Raw genomic sequence first — 22,429 nt, forward strand, 5'->3', positions numbered from 1 at the left:
TCTTTTTTGTTTAAAAAGACAAGGAGCATATTAGTTACCATCTATACAACTATAGTTTGCATGGGGGCTAGTTTGAATCTGGGACTGGAGAAGTAAGATTTAGTCAAATCTAGGGAGGCTGTAGAGTGCATGGTGTGTCATCTGAATGATCTCTCTAACTAGGTTCATGTGTCTGAGAATCATGTGGCCATTCAGATAAAGGTAATGTGAAAGTCCCAGAAAGGCCACAAGAGACAAAAATCGAACAATATAAGACATGTTGGACATGCACAGCAGAATTATTTACAAGGATGACCAAAAAGTGGGAGAAGAAGTTGGTTTATTTAGAAAGTAAAGATTAGGGTTGAGAAGATATGCGACGTGCGATAGTGGAGGGCGGGGCCAGCATGGCGGTGTAGCATTTCTGGAGCAACAGCAGCTGCCAAAGGGGACAGCTGGGTAGTGGGCATAAGGAGGCACCCGGGGAAGAGAGCCTTCGTCTTAAAAGGTTTGGATGGATATTTATAGACATCCTCAACAAGTTCCCAGGTTTCATGTGAGAAGGGGAAACGTGGTGGGTTGCAGTGTTTGTCTTGAATCCATTTTGAAATCTCAGAAAGTTATCCTATACATATTTGTGGACGGGCTCCTAGAATTTAGAGCTTGCTCTGAGCAGATTTCCATCACACACGTGCTTCAGTTTCTCGCTGAGGACGGATCACCAAGGAATGTAGAGCTGGTGTCTTTACTGGACGTTCTCCATCATCTTCAGAAATTCTAGAGACAGAATCAGAGGCCAAATGAGTCAATCGGCCGGCCTGTCAAACCCATCACACAGTGTAGATAAACCCTGTACATGAGAAATGAGATTTTTATATTTATTGTCTGGGGAGCTAGAAACCCTATCCATACGTAAAGGGACTGATCCTTATAAGGTGCTTTTCTACTCTCTGAGAGCACTCAAAGCCCTTTACACAACATACAGCATGCCTCATTCCCCCATTTGTATAAGAACATTTCTTTCTATGCTTATGTACGTTCTACCTAACGTTCACACACATTCTCACTCTAATAGATGTGTTGGAGAGCAAGCTGGGGTTAGTATCTTGTCCAAGGACATTTGGCATGCAGACTGGAGCAGCCAGGGATCAAACCACCAATCTTCTGATTAGTAGATGGTCTACCTCCTGAGCTACAGCCACCCCAATATTTAAAATATATATTTTAAACGAAATGTTTAAAATTAAAATGATACAAATAAGGATCTCGATGACACAGCAAGGTATAAGACAAGAATGAATTAGAATTTTAAATGTTTGGTTGACCCTGCACTCTGACCCCCGATTACTATCGGGGGTCAGAGTGTGTTTCTATGCTAGGTATGCTAATTTATTTATGCAATTTCATTTTTCTCATATATATATATATATATATATATATATATATATATATATATATATATATATATATATATATATATATATATATATAAGCATGTAGCTAATACACTGAATTAAGAAAAAGTTTCATATTTTATTCATTAACATGTGCATCGTAGCCTTCATCTGTCACCTGTTACATTACATCATTTCCTCTGGCATTAATGAAGTATTCTGATTCTGTTGCTTTATCATCTTATTTTATTAACTAGCCATGGTTAGCATGGATGTATACACATAACAAGCATGTCTTGAGACCCCCTCAGTGATAGATCTAAATCTAAATCTCCCAGATAATGTATTATTTTATATTTATAAATGTATTGCATATTAAATTCTTCTTGTTGTTATTTTTATAATTGTATCAATTGCTGTAACAAAAAAAATCTCCCAAACTGAAATAAATACATTTCTTCTTATTATATTTTTTAAAAAGACAGCATTATTAAAAACGCACAAGGAAATGCCGTTAAATTGCCAAACAGCAATCATAATCTAATGCAGACTGGTGCAGATTTAGATTTTTTTTTGTTTTCTAAGCAATTTTGATTGTAGAGGTTGCAAGCCCTTGTTCATGACTACTGTGTGGGTGATGAATTTAGCTAAAACTTAGTGGTTTTGTTAAGGCTTGAACTCAGAGGCATAGCTGTTTTGATGGCAGTGCTGACACAGTGAGTCTAGGTGATATGTTATCTGAAATGGAGAAGATTTTCAGTTGTGAATTGGAGATGGACCCTCTGTCTCTCATACTGGGCCTCCCCAGCCGGCGATTAATATCCAAGAATAATAGGAGATTGTACTGTGTTCTCACCTATGCGGCACGGAAGAATATACTACTCCAATGGATTTATGAAAAAGTACCAACTATTAAAGGTTGGCAAAGAGTAGTGTTGGATCTAGTGCAACTGGAATATCTTACATGTGTACTGCACTCAAAAACAGATAAATTCTTTAAGGTGTGGGAACCATACTTGAACTATGTGGAACCTGATGTTTCTAATATTATGTTACAAGGATTCTCTTGAGTGTTCAAACTGCAACGTAATACTGGGACGACAGGTATTGTACTGTATTGTATCCTCTCTTTAGTCAAAGGAGCTTGCAAAGAAAAGCGTCTGGACTTCTTTAAGTTGCTTGAAGACGTTTCACCTCTCATCCGAGAAGCTTCTTCAGTTCTAAGGTCAAATGGTGGAGAGTCCCAGATATAAACCTAGTGGGAGTATCCCCCCACAGAGGGACAAAAGGACCCCCTGATGATCCTCTAATCGCCTGAGCCAAGGTGTGAAACTGGGTGTGGGTCCCAATCAGCCAGGGTTTCGAGTGAGCTCATTGTGAAACCTGGCCCCACCTTATCATGCGAATTCCTGAGGTCAGATGGCCCAGGATGTGAGTGGGCTTTAAGGCGTCTGGGAAGGGATCTCAAAACTGGATTATAGATGGCAGAGAGTTGGTGTCGTAAACCCCCGCCTCTGTTCAAAGATGGTCGCTCACAGTGGACATAGATGGCTTCTTTCACTCCTCTTTCAAACCATCTGTCCTCTCTGTCCAAAATGTGAACATTGGCATCCTCGAAAGAGGGTCCTTTATCCTTAAGATGCAGATGGACTGCTGAGTCTTGTCCTGTGGAGGTGGCTCTTCTGTGTTGTGCCATGTGCTTGTGAAGTGGCTGTTTGGTCTCTCCATTGTAGAGGTCTGGGCATTCCTCGCTGCACTGTACAGCATACACCACATTGTTAAGTCTGTGTTTTGGCGTTTTGTCTTTCGGGTGAACCAGTTTTTGTCTGAGCGTGTTGCTGGGTCTGAAATGCACCGCGATGTCATGCTTGGAGAAAACTCTCCTGAGTTTTTCTGATACACCGGCTACATAGGGGATGACAATGTTGTTGCGTCTGTCCTTCCTGTCCTTCTTATCCTCCCTCGCTGGTGTCTGATCTTCTTTTCTGTGCCTCTTTGCTGACTTTAAGAACGCCCATTTAGGATAGCCGCACCTTTTGAGTGCTTCCTTTACATGTGTGTGTTCCTTCTTTTTTCCTTCAGGCTTAGAGGGAACATGTTCTGCCCGGTGGTGTAGGGTCCTAATTACTCCAAGTTTGTGTTCCAAAGGGTGATGGGAGTCAAAGAGGAGGTACTGGTCCGTGTGTGTGGGCTTCCGGTAAACTTCGATGTTGAGGTTGCCATTCTCTTCGATGTGCACAGCGCAGTCCAGGAAAGGCAAACAGTTGTCCTTTGTGTCTTCCCTGGTGAACTTGATGTTTTTATCCACAGCGTTAATGTGCGCAGTGAAGGATTCCACTTCTTGTGTCTTGATTTTGACCCAGGTGTCGTCTACATATCTGTACCAGTGGCTGGGTACTCTTCCTTTGAAAGAGCCAAGAGCCAACTACTCAGTTACAGTATCCACTGTAGGACAAACAACTCTGGCTGCCGTTATTTGTAGTGTGAGTAGTCTGTCAGCCTGCTGTTTACCTCAGCTGCCAAAATGTGTCCACATCTATTTGATCTGACGGGAGTCTGATACAAGTCGGGGAGTCAGTGAAGCTCACTTTTGTCCTGGCTCACTTTTGTTGGCGATATCCTGAACTGTTGCTGCGCTGCTGTTTTTGATGCTGTTAGTTGGCGTTAGTCAAACTTTGTTTGAAGTGGTCCGAGTCATTGTTGGACTCGGACTCTTAGCGAATAAACTCTTTTATGAGCTCAGTTTGTTGGAAAATATAATTACACATTAATCAATGTATTTTTATGAGAACAATATTCTTTTTTCTTTTATATAACTGTAATACTGACTGACTGTACCTGTAAATAGAGGCTTAATCTTACCATCAAAATCAATCTTTCCATCTTTGTTTGTGTCAGATTCCCCAAACATCTCATCGATATCTTCCTCTGTCACTGGTTCTCCAGTCATATGAAGAATTTCCCCAAATTCCTCACGATCAACAAAACCATCTCCATTCCTGTAGATTTAAATATATATATATATATATATTTATATCAAGTTCAAACTCAATCTCCTTTCTTCCTGCCAATTTACATCGACGCAAAAGCTAAAGTCTGTCCTTTTCTCTTATTCTTGTATCTGTGTTCAAACAATTATGTCTTTGAGCTTTTTTACATCTGACAATACTTTTGAGTTTTTATTTTAATGTAAATGTTGTTTAAGGGCTAAAAAGTCAGGTAAACAGGCTATGGGACTATAGTCAGTCACAACATTAAAGGGTCTGATATCTAAAGTATGACATAAGGTATTTCATTACTGCAATAACTTGTTATTTTCAAATATAAAGATGTGTAAGTTGATACAAATCCCATGAGAAAGACTAAATGGTTTAAAATGGAGCACTGTAACAAAAAATAATTTCCCCCAGGGATCAATAAAGTATTCTGATTCTGATTCTGATAAATCTTTGAACACAAAAGTGAGCAACAGGTGCTCATAATTCTCATCTGTCTCTCTAGTTATTTGACACACTAGTTATTTTATCAATTCTAAATTGCTTTTCACATAAATGTTTGAAAACTTTATTAACTGTATTAAGTTTTGTGATGACGTTTAGTGTCGTACTTGTCAAAAATACGGAAGCATTCTGAAAGCTCTTCTTCGCTCTTTCCTGCCTGGTCCTCCTTTAACTGTTGGACCATCATGACCAAGAACTCCTCGAAGTCGATGGTACCGCTGCCTGAAGACAGAAAAGATGAATATGGGAAGATTACTGTTTTACATTTACCGGGTAGGAATCAGTTTGAAATGTCTTGTTTACTTATCAAGTGATTATCTCCAGTTCACCAACTGGTCTTAAATTTTTGATGAAGGGATGCACATAATGCTCAGTTCACTCATCACAAGGAATCTCGTGACAACAGCTGGACATAGACTTTTAGACATTTTCATCCAACCATGATCTCACCATCCTCATCGACCTCCTCTATGATGGCATCCAGCTCCTCCCTTGATGGGTTCTGGCCCAACATCCTCATTACAGTGCCCAACTCTTTGGTGCTGATGTCACCGCCTCCATCTGTGTCAAACATGTCGAAGGCAGCCTTGAACTCTGGGTTAGAGAAGGAAAAGTTCAAATTTAGGCTTTTTTTTTTGGGTTGCTTTACTGCCTAAGCAAAGCTGAAATCATTAATTTTCATCCACAATACAGACTGTAAAAAGTCTACTTGAAAATCACTGCTGGAACTCAACTTAAGGTTATCACTCATTTCTTCATGTAGAAAAAAAAATACAGACCTGCAATCATCTCCTCAGTCAGGAAGGACCGGGCGTCACTTTGGGCATCAGTGGGCTTTAAAAAGAAAAATGAAAAAAAGGTGGAAATGCATCTGTAGTCAGGCAAGTGGATGCTATAAGTGATATCAAATCATAACTAGAACAAGCTGTAAGGAGTGGCTATTGGGAAGGGGATAAATGAGCTTTTTCCCTTCACTTGTCACAGTGGGAGACCGCCATTATGTCCTGTAATAACATCACAGTGGTGAAAAGCTATATAGTGTTCTCTTTTGTTCACATGTCTAGGACCAACACATTAGCATCACAAAAGGTTTCTTAAGAAATAAACTACTTCTCCCTTCTGAAGTGTATTTAACCCTCCCCCCTCTCTCCCATGTCATTTGCTACAGTTCATGTTCTATAGATTAATGTTCTGTAATATTATTTAGAACATAAGACTAGAGCTGTATGATGACTTTTAAAGGCATCATCAAGTTTTGGTCTTTAAGCATTTTGCTACTTTAAGTTTTCATTTTTATTTGACTGAACACTGAATCACAGTTAGTCTGTATCTCTGCTCATCGCGCTGCTCATTGAAATGAATGGAAATCAGTCCTTCCAAGAAATTCAATGGCATTTAGTAATACATAATAACAAAATAAAGAGCAGAATGATGTCCAGAGTTGTGAAATCAAAGAGAAATGCATATAGTTAAACAATTAGCTGGAGTACAATTTGCGGTAATTGGATAATTGGCCTTCAGCTGCATTCACAGAGCAGATTAATAACTTTTTTCAGTTTTCGGGGCAGTCAGTAGTTGTAACTGCAAATGGCTTATTAAAAGCAAGAAAAATGACTTCCTATTTCCCCATTTCTGGAGAATGCAAAGTTAAACTTGAAAATTTTAGGCATCAGTTAGCGACCGGCAATGATTGTAGGCATTTACTAACACAACAAGCTGTTGCCTGCTGTTTTAGGAGATATGTGGGCAACTGAATAATTCTGGTCTTACCACTGCACTACCATTATCGTCCAATTAATAATATTTTTTTTTCATTTTTTCTTTTTTGTTGTTTGCTTGTTTATTTGTACATTTGTTGGGCAAAAAAACATTTTAACATCTTTCAAATCCATGTGACGTGTGAAAACAAGACAGTTATAGCTCACAGTGATGCTCACTACAGTGTAACTATTCTACAGTGTTAATACTGTGAATGGATGTATTTTAAAATCATGAACCAAGCTATTATCAAAACTAACCAAATGCCAAGTGGAAACAAAACAGTGAATAAAAACAAAGCTGAACAAATTTAAAAGCATCTGACCAACATTTCCCAAGAGGAAGAAAATAGTTTAGTTTTTATGCACACTCAGACTTTGTTAAACCATCCACCTTTAAATTTCTCAATTTGTATTCAGAATTTTACTCTAAAGAGATCATAACACTGGTGTGGATTATACAGCATTTCTAAGAGGAATAATTTGAGCCAGATTTGGCTTTTTTAAAGTTTTGTAAATGTGGATTTTTTTTAGATTTCAATTAATATTTTAACATAATTGTGATCCTAAGCAGTTTAGTAAACAGAATCTTGCAGAGCTTAGCATAGCAAAGATAAGAAAATAAAACTAAAACGAATTTTTCCTGTTTTCCTTGACAAAATGTTGATAATGTTGCGACATATGGAAGGAAACCCACCCCCTTTCCTTTAAAGCTATTTTTAAGGTGAGACTTGGGAGAGGATTTGACAGGGATTTTCTCAAGGTGAATTTCCTAAATTAGGACACTAAGAAAAGGCAGCTTGTCTTCTCACTTTACTCAGCTGTGTACATCTATCTTTAGTACCACTCCCTCCAATCTAAATATCAATCGTAGCGGGTTTAGTTACAAAGTGATGGAACACAAAAGCAGTGTGAGCCTGTAAGCAAACAGCAACGAGGAGTTACAGCAGTTCACAGCAACAAGTTACTAGTCAGACAAACTAGATTTGTGTGTGTGTTGTCTATCAGGTGTGTGCCCCGCATGACATTTCCAAATATTTAAGGAATTCCAGGATGATTTATAAAATCCAGTTATGATGCAGATGAGGACTTGCTGGATGAGCACAGCCAGTTTGCTTCAGGTATTTATCTCCATCCTGCGTCATCTGCCTTTTCTTCTCATCCCTTGAAAACCAAATCAAATCCTCAGGATGCATCATAAACCTAAATCCTCCTTCTCGTCCTTTACCCCCTCCTCCGTTTTTGGTTTCTTACCATGGTGGCGGACTGTGGAGAACAACACACACCAGTACAAACAACAGACAGCTGGGAAAGAAGGTCTCCTTTCTATGCAGTTCAGGTAACTCTGTGACTTTACTCTACTCCATAAGTACCCTCTCATCCCACCAGCATTTTACTAAAAATGATCAGGATTGGGCCAGAGACCCCCTCCTCGGACAAGAGCCGGCCAATCAAATTTGGTTTTAGTTTGTGCGCCCTTACAATCTCCTGATGGACATCCCCTTGTGTGGCACAGTGTCCAATCCCCCATATTTAGATAACAGACAAGCTCACTGACATTTATTGAAAAAAAAGAAAACACTGTGCAGGCATCAGGCAGCTGAAGGTTATTTTGGCAGAGGATCAACTGGGCATCTCAGTGCAGAACGACACTTGATTTCACATGGACCAGAGCGCGTGCACGCTCGCGCACATCACACACACATACATGCACTCACGGATTAACACCTCCCTGCATGCATAGATTCTCTGTCCCTTCCGCAGTGTCCGTTAACCCATCTATCTGCCCTCCTCCCTGTCCTCAGGGCTGCTGACTTGCCCTTGCACCTATGACATCTGAAACATAAGAGCTGTGCAGAAAGACCTGTCACCTCACACAACTGTTCCCCGTCTTAACAATTTTAGCTAGTGGTTTCTCATTACCTCAACAGAAAAGCAAACCTCTAATTACCATGTCAGTAAAAGGCTTGATCGAGCCAAAGTCAAAGTGAAATTTCCACAGAAACTCATTCAGAATCCCACTGACACTAATAACCAGAAATTAGCAACAGAGGCTACTTGACAGTACATCTACACACAGTGAAGGAAACAATTCTTTTAAGTTTGCTCGCTTGTAAGAAATGAATAGTTTCAAGTATTTATGGTAGTTGAGAGGCAGAATATCTGCCAAAAAAACACACTGAAGCGTTGACATAAGTCATAAATTGATTTGCTTGTCAATGAGTGAAATAAGTACAGGGTGGGCCATTTATATGGATACACCGTAATAACATGGGAATGGTTGGTGATATTAAAGTCCTGTTTGTGGCACATTAGTATATGTGAGGGGGCAAACTCCTCAAGATGGGCGGTGACCATGGTGGCCATTTAGAAGTCGGCCATCTTGGATACAACTTTTGTTTTTTCAATAGGAAGAGGGCCTATTTCATGAGTTATCTACAAGTTTCTGACCACTTATAAAATGTGTTCAATGTGCTGCCCATTGTGTTGGATTGTCATTGAAATCTGCTGCAATGACCCGGTTACTGCATTCACCAGATATCAACACGATTTTGATCCGCTCCTCACGTGTTAACCTCTTCGACATGTCAATGGCTGTGAACACAGAGAAACGTGTAAATAACTTATGAAAGAATAAAGTTACGTTGAAACCAAGCACACCTTTGTTTTTCTTGTGACATTACCAATAAGTTTGATGTGTCACATGGCCCTCTTCCTATTGAAAAAACAAAAGTTGTATCCAAGATGGCCGACTTCTAAATCGCCACCATGGTCACCACGCATCTTGAGGAGTTTGCCCCCTCACATATACTAATGTGCCACAAACTGGACTTTAATATCACCAACCATTCCCATGTTATTACGGTGTATCCATATAAATGGCCCACCCTGTATTTTAGTATGAGTGGAGAATGCCTTTTTTGGCAAGCACAGCTGTCAGATGTTTCTTGTACTTGGTCACCAGGTCTGCACACATCTCAGGAGGGTTTATGACTCACTCTGTTTTTACAGAAACTCTCTAAACTCACCTTTTGGTTTCTTGGCTGCTACTTGATAACTTGAAGCTTCAGCTCTATTAACTAACTAGGCCCTCTCCGTGAATCGCTACCTTATCGTGGTGGAGCGGTTTGTGTGTTCCAGGGATCCCAGGGGCTATGTTGTCTGGGGGCTTTAGCCCCCTGGTAGGGTCTCCCATGGCAAATTGGTGCTGGGTGAGGGACCAGACAAAGAGCGATTCAGAAGACCCTTATGAAGAGAACATCGAGGGAACAGTTTACCCTGCCCGGGATAGGGTGACTGGGGCCCCGCCCTGGAGCCAGGACCTGGGAGGGAGCGTCTGGTGGCTGGGCCTTAGTCCATGGGGCCCGGCCGGGCACAGCCCGAAGAGGAGACATGGGCCCATCCTCCCACAGGCCCACCACCCACAGGAGGCGCCATAGGGGTCGGGTGCATTGTGTGCCGGGTGGCGGCCAGGAGCGGAGGCCCTGGCGGACTGATCCCTGGCTGCCAAGACTGGCAATAGGGATATGGAATGTCACCTCTCTGGTGGGGAAGGAGCCTGAGTTAGTGCGTGAGGTTGAGAGGTACCGGCTAGATATAGTCGGGCTCACCTCTACGCATGGCTTGGGCTCTGGGACCAGTCTCCTGGAGAGGGGCTGGACTCCGTCTCAGTCTGGAGTTGCCCCTGGTAAGAGGCGGCGGGCTGGGGTGGGTATTCTGTTTTCTTTTTTTTTTTCTTTTTTTCTCTTTTCTTCAGATTCAATCTGAGCCATTCAAATTCAAATTGAACTTATTCAAATTGAGTTTCTGATGGCACGGATTTCTGCCCATAGTACACCTACTTACTGGTTGTGTCGCATCAGTCTGTGTCTCTGAGTTAACTTGTGTTTCTCCTACAGCTCCGGACCGCTAAAAATGCGCGTGCTCTTTGTGAGCTCGTTCCCAGCTCGTAACCAGCGCGTTCTGCCGTCAAGGGCGATCATTGGTGAAATGTGATCATGTGACTGATGCAAGCCAGATCCTTTTATTTAGCAAAACTGTGATTAATAGTTAAATATTATTTTTTTTCTTTTTTTTTTTTTTTTTTCCTTTTTTTTTTGCCTGTCCCGTTTGGCTCTTTTGCCATCAGAATTGTTGTCTAAAGGCAAAGAAAGATGCCCAACGGATTTACTTTACCAAATTGACCATCCCAGCCTTGCCGTAATGGTCCATTTGATTCACCTTTTATTGTTTATTTTATTTTCACTTACTGAATACGGGACAGACTTGACTGGGGAAAGAAGGGGAGAAAGAAAGAGGGAAAGAGAAACAGCTGAGAAAAGGGACGGGGGAGAAGGGCAAAAAACAAAAACCAACAGAATGAGCAGAAAAAATAAATAAATAAATAAATAAAATGCATATATCAATTAGAGATGGCACGATACCACTTTTTTATGTCCGATACCGATACCGATATCATAAATTTGGATATCTGCCGATACCGATATGAATCCGATATAGTGTTTTTTAATCAACAAAACTGTTTTTTAAATATCTTGCTGCATTTTGTATAAGTTCATACTCAAGTTTAAAACAACAACTACACTAAAGCTATTCTGTTATACCTGTATGCAAAAAAAATATTTCATAGTTCAGCAATACTGATCAATCTAATAAACTTAAACCTACACCATCCTCCCTATTCTGGTATTTTAAAGAGTACTTAGCATAAATATTAAGCAACCTAACTAATAGGGTTCCAACTCCCAGCAACAACAAAAATAAATAAATAAAAAATAGGGAACCACCCCTCACGCTCCACCTCATGATGCTTAATCGACGTAATCAACCTTAATTTGATGCAGTGTGAAAAAAAAATGCACAGAAATCAATTATTTTTCAAGAAATATTAAATAGATTCAACATCTTTCTTCAACAAAATTGCAGACTGCACAGATGGTACCTTCCCAAAGGAAAAAGTACTATAGCTTACTAGGGTATATATATCTTAGACTTAATAGTTACTATATACATTAATTGACTTCTATTCATTTTACATCAAATTAAAACTTTGGGTGTCAGATAATTATTTATTAAAAGCTAGACATTTAAATGAGAATAAGAAAGAAAAGTATGTCTTTGTGCCCCCTTTTCCCTGTTAATGTCCTATCGGCCCCCCTGGTTAACTTTGCTAGATCTGCCCCTGCACAGTTACCAGCATCAGCTACGTAGAAAAAGATCCTGGAGTAGAAAGTAATATTAAATAAATTCTAACAATAGCTGATCAAGCTTAAACGTGCTGCTGTTGTTCAGCCGCTGGTTTCCTCTTTCTGGTGCAAAGTGGGCCAAAAGCAAACTAGAGACTCGCGACAGAAAAGCCGATCAGCTGATCGTTAAGCAGTTTCATGATTGAAGTAGCAGCAGGAGAGGCAGTCGCTTGTTAAGCTTAACGCAGGAATGCTTTACAAACATTCAGAGATGGACTTACACACTTGCTTTACTTCTCTCGGGATAACTTTGTCGGAGATGAAATGCCGGGTTGCTAGCGAAGCTCCAAATGCTATCCAGACCACGGACAGGTCCCGCATGCCACAGCCGCTCTATCACGTGATGCATACTGCTCCGACGTGCTAACGTTCTGAGGTGAGTTACGGCGTGTTGCAAGTTTTGTGAGGTGCTTTCGTGATATTTAATGGATCGGATTACATTTTTTATTTTTCTCCGATATCCGATCCCCAGCGGCGGGCTGGGGTGGGTATTCTAATATCCCCTCGGCTTGCTGCCGGTACGTTGGGGTTTTTCCCGGTGAATGAGAGGGTTTGTTCCCCCCGCCTTAGGGTCCTGACTGTCATCTACGCTTATGCGCCGAGTGGCAGTTCAGAGTACCCAGCCTTCTTAGAGTGGGGGGGGGGGGGGGGGGGGGGGGCTGGAAGGTGCTCCACCTGGAGACTCTGTTGTCCTGCTGGGAGACTTCAATGCTCACGTGGGTAACGACAGCAAGACCTGGAGGGGCGTGATTGGGAGGAACGGCCTCCCTGATCTACATCCCACCCCAAGCGGACACAGGTATGGCTTTGTCCGAATTACATGATGTGCTGAGCTCGCTTCAAAACAAGGACCCGAGCGCAGCCCTCATTGTAGCAGGAGACTTTAACAAAGCGAACCTCAGACAAGTCATGCCAAACTTTTACCAGCATGTCTCGTGTCCAACGAGAGGGGATCGGATTTTGGATCACTGCTACACGCCATACAAGCAGGGCTACAAAGCTGTCTCACACCCGGCTTTTGGGAAGTCTGACCACAATGCCATCTTCCTCATTCCCCAGTATAAACAAAGCATACGGAGGGAAGACGTGACCACGAAGGAAGTAAAACGGTGGACTGCCCAATCAGAAGCTACGCTACAGGACGCACTCAACGTCGTAGACTGGGACATGTTCAGAGCATGCGCAGTCGACATCAACGAGTTTACGGAAGTAGCAGTATGCTTCGTCAATATGCTAGCGGAGGAGATTATCCCCACTGCGAGAGTCACCACATTCCCAAACCAGAAACCGTGGATGGACAGATCGATCCGCACTGCAGTAAACGCCAGGACCGCCTCCTACAACGCGGGTCTCGCCACTGGCGATATGAGCGCCTACAAAGCGGCTTCATACGGCGTGCGGTGCGCGGTGAGAGATGCCAAACGCAGGTACCGGGAACGTGTGGAGTCCCGCTTCCACCAGGGCGACACACGGAGTATGTGGCACGGACTACGCACCATTACGGACTACAAAGCCAGGGACACTGCGCCGATCAACGCCGACTCTGCATTCACCAACGAGCTGAATCGGTTCTACGCCCGTTTCGAGGTTAGCCAGGCGGCTAATGCTATCTACCGCCTGACTACCGAGGACAGTGACGTCACCAGCGAGAGACCGGTGACCAGCATCACGGAGCATGACGTCCGAGCGGCACTGAGGAGAGTGAACACAAGGAAAGCGGCGGGGCCAGACAGCATCACCGGCCGTCTGCTGCGCTGCTGTGCTGACCAGCTAGCAGGTGTGTTCACTTACATCTTCAACGAGTCCCTGGCGAAGTCTGTGGTCCCCACATGCTTCAAAAGATCCACCATCATCCCTGTGCCCAAGAACAGCAAACCCTCATCCCTGAACGATTACCGGCCAGTTGCACTGACCTCGGTAGTAATGAAGGTGTTTGAGAGGCTGCTGAAGAACATCATCTCCTCCTCCATCCCAGACACCACAGATCCGCTGCAGTTCGCCTACAGATCCAACAGATCCACAGAGGATGCCATCGCCCACATCCTACACACCACTCTCAGCCACGTGGACAAGAAACAGGGTAACTATGTGCGAATGCTGTTTGTTGATTACAGTTCAGCGTTTAACACAATAGTGCCCTGCAGACTGTTCACAAAGCTGAGGGATCTGGGACTTAACAGCCGTCTGTGTGCATGGGTGTTGGACTTCCTCACTGGCAGAACTCAGGTGGTGAGGGTGGGCAGGTGCTTCTCCAACAGCATCACCATCAACACAGGAGCACCTCAGGGATGTGTCCTCTCGCCACTGCTCTACTCCCTCTACACTTCAGACTGTGTGGCCACCCATGGCTCCAACACCATTGTGAAGTTTGCTGACGACACAGTGGTGTTGGGTGCCATCTCCAACAACGATGAGGCGGCCTACATGGATGAAGTGAAGAATCTGGCATCGTGGTGCCAGGACAACCACCTCCAGCTGAACGTTAGCAAGACCAAGGAGCTGGTGGTGGACTTCAGAAGGGGTCAGCACAGAGACTACAAGCCCATTATCATCAATGGAGCTCCAGTGGAGAGGGTGCAGTCCTTCAAGTATCTTGGTGTCCACATCTCCTCAGACCTGACATGGGTTGCCCACATTCAGGTCCAGACCAAAAAGGCTAGGCAGCGCCTGTACCACCTACGACAACTGAGGAAGTTCAGGGTCTCTCCAAAGATCCTCAGGATTTTCTATACAGGTGCTGTGGAGAGCATCCTCACACAGAACATGACATCATGGTTAGGGAACAGCTGTGTGAAGGACCAAAAAGCTCTCCAGAGAGTGATCCATACAGCAGAACGCTGCTGCAGGATTGCTCTCCCCCCGCTTCAGGACACCTACACCAGGAGATGCCGGACTAGAGCAGCGCAGATACTGAAGGACCCGTCCCATCCTGGCAACAAACTGTTCCAACTTCTGCAATCTGGTAGAAGGTTCCGCATCTTCCGGGCAAGGACAGAGAGACTCAAGAGGAGCTTCTATCCCCAAGCCATCCGTGCCCTAAACACACACACCCGCCCGCTCACATCATCTATAATTGATTGAGACAGGACTCTCTTCCAGACACTAAACCAAGGCACAATGTACATTTCAATTCCTTTAATTTTAAATATGTTTATATTGTCTATCCTGTAAAATAGTCAGATATCTATTCATATTAATGTACAGAATTCACCTGCTTGCTGCTACTACTGCACATTCACCCAGTGTGTGTGTGTGTGTGTGTGTGTGTGTGTATATATATATAAAAACACCCAGCACGCCCCTGCGGGCGGTTTATCCTTCAAGCTCGGGTCCTCTACCAGAGGCCTGGGAGCTTGAGGGTCCTGCGCAGTATCTTAGCTGTTCCCAGGACTGCGCTCTTCTGGACAGAGATCTCCGATGTTATTCCCGGGATCTGCTGGAGCCACTCGCCTAGCTTGGGAGTCACCGCACCTAGTGCTCCGATTACCACGGGGACCACCGTTACCTTCACCCTCCACATCCTCTCGAGCTCTTCTCTGAGCCCTTGGTATTTCTCCAGCTTCTCGTGTTCCTTCTTCCTGATATTGCTGTCATTCGGAACCGCTACATCGATCACTACGGCCGTCTTCTTCTGTTTGTCTACCACCACTATGTCCGGTTGGTTAGCCACCACCATTTTGTCCGTCTGTATCTGGAAGTCCCACAGGATCTTAGCTCGGTCATTCTCCACCACCCTTGGGGGCATCTCCCATTTTGACCTCGGGACTTCCAGGTTATACTCGGCACAGATGTTCCTGTACACTATGCCGGCCACTTGGTTATGGCGTTCCATGTATGCCTTGCCTGCTAGCATCTTGCACCCTGCTGTTATGTGCTGGATTGTTTCTGGGGCATCTTTACACAGCCTGCACCTGGGGTCTTGCCTGGTGTGATAGACCCCAGCCTCTATGGATCTTGTACTCAGAGCTTGTTCTTGTGCTGCCATGATTAGTGCCTCTGTGCTGTCTTTCAGTCCAGCTTTGTCCAGCCACTGGTAGGATTTCTGGATATCAGCCACCTCCTCTATCTGCCGGTGGTACATACCGTGCAGGGGCCTGTCCTTCCATGATGGTTCCTCGTCTCCCTCCTCTTTCTTGGGTTTCTGCTGCCTGAGGTATTCACTGAGCACTCGGTCAGTTGGGGCCATCTTCCCAATGTATTCTTGGATGTTCCTTGTCTCATCCTGGACTGTGGTGCTGACACTCACCAGTCCCCGGCCCCCTTCCTTCCGCTTAGCGCCTGAGCAGCTGGATAGCGTAGTGGTTAAACTACACGCCTTTGGAACAGAGGATCGCAAGTTCGATTCCTGCCTGGGGCGTCTGTATCCAGTAAGGGTCCTAAGGCTAGACCCCCTATGCTAAGCAAGCCTACCGCAGACATGAGCGAGACAGATAAATATGAAGGCATGCCGGCTCGGACGTCGCCCGGATCAACAAGGTCCGCGTCAGGTGTTGAGGAACCAGGGCACCCTGACGAAAAGTGGGCTACTGGAACAAGAAGGCATCGGTGGGCAAGGGACGAAAACAGGGCGTTGTTGGAATGCTACTACGCAAGTAACCCCGGCGGAAGGGGCTACATGAATAGGATGAGGGACCTATGGATTCTTCGATACCCAACATCCACAATGACGGCGAAACAACTAGTAGCTCAGTGTTCCAACATTCGAAAGAAGGGACTGCTCTCACAGCTAGAGATATATATATATATATATATGTTCTTCCTCTACACCCCCCCCCCCCCAATTTTTGCACATGTCGAGGAGCGTGTCAGGCTACATTTCACTGTGTGTTATACTTGTATAACTATGCATGTGACAAATAATAAAGAACCTTGAACCTTGAACCTTGATCTGAACCCGAGCGGTGTTTTGTTAGTGGACTTCTGTGCAAATCACAGTTTGGCCATAACAAGCACCTTGTTCGAACATAAGAGTGTCCATAAGTGCACGTGGCACCAGTACGCTGTAGGCCGCAGGTCGATGATCGATTTTGTAATCGTATCACCAGACCTGCGGCCATATGTTCTGGACACTCGGGTAAACAGAGGGGCTGAGCTGTCAACTGATCACCACCTGGTGGTGAGTTGGATTCAACGCACACCTCCGGCAGAGCTTCAACAGCATTCCGAGGGAGACTGGGGGCATTGAGTCCGAATGGACCATGTTCAGCGTCTCCATTGCCGAAGCTGCTGCTTTGAGCTGCGGCCGCAAGGTGGTTGGTGCCTGCCGTGGTGGTAATCTCCGAACCAAATGGTGGACACCAGAGGTGAAGGGAGCCACCAGGCTGAAGAAGGAGTCCTATCGGGCTTGGTTAGCCTGTGGGACTCCGGAGGCAGCCGACAGGTATCGACAGGCCAAGCGGAATGTGGCTCAGGCAGTGGCTGAAGCCCGGTGTGGGAGGAGTTCGGAGAGGCCATGGAAAAAGACTTTCGGACTGCCTCAAAGAGATTCTGGCAAACCGTCAGGCGTCTCAGGAGGGGAAAGCGGTGCTTTACCTGCATTGTGTATAGTGCTGGCTGACGTTGACTGAGAAAATTGTCAGACGGTGGAAGGAATACTTCGAGGACCTCCTTAATCCCACTGACACGTCTTCCGAGGAGGAAGCAGAGTCTGGGCATGATGGGAATGACCCGCCAATTTCCGGGGGCGAGGTCACTGAGGCAGTTAAACAACTCCTTGGTGACAGAGCCCCTGGTGTTGATGAGGTCCGTCCCGAGTTCCTGAAGGCTCTGGATGTTGTAGGGCTGTCCTGGTTGACACGCCTCTACAATGTTGCGTGGAGATCAGGGGCAGTACCCTTGGACTGGCAGACCGGGGTGGTGGTCCCCATTTTTAAGAAGGGAGACCGGAGGGTGTGTTCCAACTACAAGGGGATCACACTCCTCAGCCTCCCTGGGAAAGTCTATGCCAGGGTGCTGGAAAGGAGAGTTCGTCCGCTAGTTGAGGAACATACAGGAGGAACAATGCGGTTTTCGTCCTGGTCGCGGAACACTGGACAAGCTCCTTATCCTCTCCAGGATACTTGAGGGTGCATGGGAGTTTGCCCAACCAATCTACATGTGTTTTATGGACTTGGAGAAGGCATTCGACCGTGTCCCTCGGGGTGTCCTGTGGGAGGTGTTGCGGGAGTATGGGGTGTCTGGCCCATTGCTACGGGCCATTCAATCCCTATACAACCGTTGCAAGAGCTTGGTTCGCATTGCCGGCAATAAGTTGGACTCATTCCCGGTGGGTGATGGGCTCCGCCAGGGCTGCCCTTTGTCTCCGGTTCTGTTCATAATTTTTATGGACAGGATTTCTAGGCGCAGCCAAGTGGCGGAGGGCTTTCACTTTGGTGGTCTCAGAATCTCATCTCTGCTTTTTGCGGATGATGTCGTTCTGTTGGCTTCATCGGGTGAGCGCCTCCAGCTCGCACTGGAACGGTTCACAGCCGAGTGTGAAGCAGCGGGAATGAGGATCAGCACCTCCAAATCTGAGACCATGGTTCTCAGCCGGAAAAGGGTGGAGTGCCCACTCCGGGTCGGGGATGAGTTCCTGCCCCAAGCGGAGGAGTTCAAGTATCTTGGGGTCTTGTTCGCGAGTGATGGGAGAAGGGAGCCGGAGTTCGACAGACGGATTGGGGCTGCAGCTGCAGTAATGCGGACGCTGCACTGGTCCGTCGTGGTGAAGAGGGAGCTGAGTGTAAAAGCGAAGCTCTCAATTTACCGGTCGATCTACGTCCCTACCCTCACCTATGGTCACGAGCTGTGGGTAGTGACCGAAAGAATGAGATCGTGGATACAAGCGGCAGAAATGAGATTCCTCCGAAGGGTGGCTGGCCTCTCCCTTAGAGATAGGGTGAGAAGTTCGGCCATCTGGGAGGGGCTCAGAGTAGAGCCGCTGCTGCTCCACATCAAAAGGAGCCAGCTGAGGTGGTTTGGGCATCTGACAAGGATGCCTCCTGGGCGCCTCCTGGGTGAGGTGTTCCGGGCATGTCCCACCGGGAGGAGGCCCCGGGGCAGACCCAGGACACGCTGGAGAGATTATATCTCTCAGCTGGCCTGGGAACGCCTTGGTGTTCCCCCGGCTAAGCTGGAGGAGGTGGCTGGGGAGAGGGAGGTCTGGGCCTCTCTGCTTAGGCTGCTGCCCCCGTGACCCGGCCTCGGATAAAGCGGATGAAGATGATGGATGGATGGACTAGCTAGGCCACTCATGTGTTTCTTCTTTAGCCACTCATTTGTTGCCTCTGCAGTATTTTGCCTGCCTCAGTGTAGTCAAAGCCATCTTGTGCCAAACAGCCCCAAAGCATGTTTCCACCTCTGTGCTTGACTCTGGGGACGGTGTTCTTTGGGTCACTTTCAGGACTCCTCAGTGGACTGAAGTGGATACCAAAGAGCTCAGTTTTGGTTTAATTTGACCACAGCACTTTCTCCCAGCTTGCTCTGAATCCTTTAGATATTCAATGGGAAACTTCAAACGGGCCTCTAGCTTTGGTTTCTTGAACAGATGCTGCAAGATTTCAGTCCATTACAGCATAGTGTGTTACAAATGGCGTTTTTGGTGACTGTGGTTTGTACTGTCTTCAGATCATAAACAAGTTTCTGCAGTATACTTTTGAGCTAATCGATCACATTTCCCCTAATCATCCTAACTCTGTGAGGCAAGATCTTCCATGGAGTTCCAGCCTAAGAGGGAATGACGGTCATTTCTTTTATTTCTGAATAATCACACGAACACTTTTATCGCTTTTGTTTTGTACTTACTTTTTGTGTTTTTAGTTTTTCTCTGCTCCCTTGTTCTTTACTAGGCTACCTGTCTACACACAAACACACAGGCAGACAAACATCTTACTTGTCTGATAGATACAGTGCAATATAAAAGCACATCCACATGTTTCCGTTCCACTTCAGACAATTAAGTCAGCTGTTGGAAACAGATGAGTCAGTAAGGCGCTGTCACTTTTTTCACATGCAATCTATTTATGCCTGAAAGAACGGAGAGAACCATGTGATTAGTGTGGAAACAAGAGCAGCGCTAGTTGCTGATCAACATTTCTTATCTGGAGATAAAGTATTTATTCATTTGATACAAAGTAATAATAATTTCTAAAAGGTTCACCAAAAAAATGAAAAAATGAAAAATTGAGGAGTCTAAAAATATGACCAATGTGTAAACTCAAGTCTACTTTTAGCCTTTCAGCGCTGTTGATCTACCATCACTAAACACTTTTCTCATGAATTTAAACTCCAGGTACTCGTCATGATCAATACGATTCAAAACACTTGAAAGGCAACAAAGAAAATGCTCAATTTAAGACTTCAGCAATGAATTAGCCTATGTTAAGATTTTTTTTATTTGCATATATGTGCAGTTACTACTTCACTGTTTCAAGTTAAACATCTTACCTCAAAAGATTCATTCAGACTATTGATAATAGCAAATTAATGCTAGTTTGAGTCTGCTCGTAGGGTGACCGCATCCAACAAACTAAATGCTGGGCAAAGGAAGTGTTTGTATGAAATGATGTGGGACACACAACTAACGCTGAGACATTCTTATAAAAAAAAAAAAAAAAAAGCACATCAACACACAAGTTACACAGGTTGAAGCCGCTGCTTGTGTCATTTAAAAATGTATCCTATTTTATTTGGAGGTATACTTGCATATTCCCCTTTTCTATATATAAAAACAAAACAAAAAGCATCCATCCTCCACAGTGGCCTCCGTCCCAAAGCTGAAGAGTCATTTGTCTAAAGAAGAAGAGTCATATCTTCTAGAAACCTTAATCGCGGACTAGCTCAGTTCTCTGTAACGCTATAATAGATATGCTGAATGCATAGAAAACCTATTGGAATACAAAGAAAAGAGTCCATTTATCTCCGATTTCACAGTTTTTACAGCAAATATGAAGCTCTACATCTCTACAGTTTGTTCAGTTCCATGGATTTATTTGAATTACAGCTACATTGCATGCAGAAAGATGATTCCACATGCAGCTGAGTGTAGGGATAGTGACACTAATCTCGAGGAGAACCTGGGCGGCTGATATTCAGCGACGGGTTTATGAAAAGTGTGCCACTGTCTCCACAGCTTCACCACTGTGGTGTGGAGGCAGCATTATCCTGGCTGCCTCAATCATGTGTTTACACAACATAAAAAAAATTAAAAAAAACAAAGACTCATTTTTTTACTTCTTCAAACACACAGGTTTGATGTGTCAGTATCAAACCTAAAGATAAAATTAGTGGCAAACAACCTTCATGAGCTGTATGTTCCTGACACTTTCTGTGCTATTAATTTCCACCCTCCCTTACTATGATTTGGCACATAATCTTTTATCTTGTTCAGAAACTGATCTTGACTGTGGATGATTTAATTACTGGTGATTTATTGCTGGAAGTTGACATTCACACTTATAATGAAAAAAAGGTTAAATGAAGATCTAGTCAGCGTTTATCTGGAGATTTCTCCAGTCTGACTGATTATGGCATTTAAAAATCATAGAAAAAGGATTTTGAGTACATTAGCATGCTAAAATTGCCATTCACTTCAAACAATGCTGTGCACGTGCATGTCAAAGGTGCAAGCTGCTGCATACATAGCCTTGGATAAAAACCTGCCTGAATACAGTCAGGGAAAAAAAATCCAGCTGCGCTGATCACACTGTGCACCTTTTCTTCTTAATCCTTCTCCTGTAGATAACACTTTATCACCCTCCTACTGTTCTCCATGTTATGATCCTCACCACCTCCTGTTTCCATCTTAAGCTCTTCTCACTCCTCTCAGTCATCACCCCTTGTCTCCCCCAGAGGGCCATCGTGCAAGTTCAGCTTCCATGCTCTCCAGCTTATGTCACCAGTGTTATTAGAGTGCCTGTTTGGTGCCTGACTGACAGCACCAGCTGAGGCTGACTTCCCAGAAGCAAACTTCCCTTGCTTGGGTGAGAAAAAAAAAAAGCATGGCTCAGTTTGAAGACTTTGGTTTGATAACAGACCAAGAGAAACAAAAAAGCTGTGTTGTTTTCAGCTCTTTTTCTCGTTCTGTCTTCTTTTCTTTCTCTTTCCATGATCTCTTCTTCTATAACTCCTTCTATTCCTGGACATTCTCCATGGAGCAGCTGAGTCCTCTGGACAAACACACCCTAAATAAGGCTTGAGGTATGCCATCACTCGTCCACGTTTAGCCTCCACCATCTTGATCCTTCGCTCCTTCTTTTGCTACCCTTCTTTCTGCTCCTTTTCCCTCCTCAAGCTAAAGACTGCTCTCCAGTCTTTAGCTCAACTAAATGTTTCAGTAAACTAGCTGTACAGTTCATGCAGACTTATTAAACTAAAAATCTGCTGGGAGACTCCATCGTGTAATTGCGTGCTGTTTCAATCCCAGGAGGAGAAACAAATCCCTTTCTGCTGTAAAAATCTTCCAAAGCAAACATGCAGCAAACAGTTGTGATGTGTGAGTGTCAGATTCCAGCTACACATAAGGTTTGCTCACGATAGAGCAATAAAGCTACAATCACAGCACTCGGTGGCTGCTGGGG

At 44.5% G+C, this 22,429-nt stretch overlaps 1 protein-coding gene across 2 annotated transcripts; it reads right to left on the reverse strand.

Annotated features, from left to right (window-relative positions):
• Nucleotides 1–302: 302 nt before the first annotated feature.
• Nucleotides 303–21,724, reverse strand: LOC113013989 (troponin C, skeletal muscle). 2 transcript variants are annotated; one of them, XM_026155267.1, is made up of 6 exons: nt 21,638–21,724; nt 5,653–5,707; nt 5,324–5,467; nt 4,981–5,095; nt 4,236–4,372; nt 303–756 (listed from the first exon to the last, which is right to left on the reverse strand). In XM_026155267.1, exons 1-6 carry the CDS (start codon nt 21,707–21,709, stop codon nt 725–727), a joined length of 555 nt encoding a protein of 184 aa, XP_026011052.1. In that variant the 5' UTR covers nt 21,710–21,724; the 3' UTR covers nt 303–724. The 2 variants fall into 2 exon arrangements, with proteins under 2 accessions (XP_026011052.1, XP_026011053.1); XM_026155268.1 differs by lacking the exon at nt 21,638–21,724 and adding an exon at nt 7,885–8,002.
• Nucleotides 21,725–22,429: the final 705 nt, after the last annotated feature.

This window comes from Astatotilapia calliptera, chromosome 20 (assembly GCF_900246225.1).
Source record: "Astatotilapia calliptera chromosome 20, fAstCal1.2, whole genome shotgun sequence".
Classification (NCBI taxonomy): Eukaryota; Metazoa; Chordata; class Actinopteri; order Cichliformes; family Cichlidae; genus Astatotilapia; species Astatotilapia calliptera.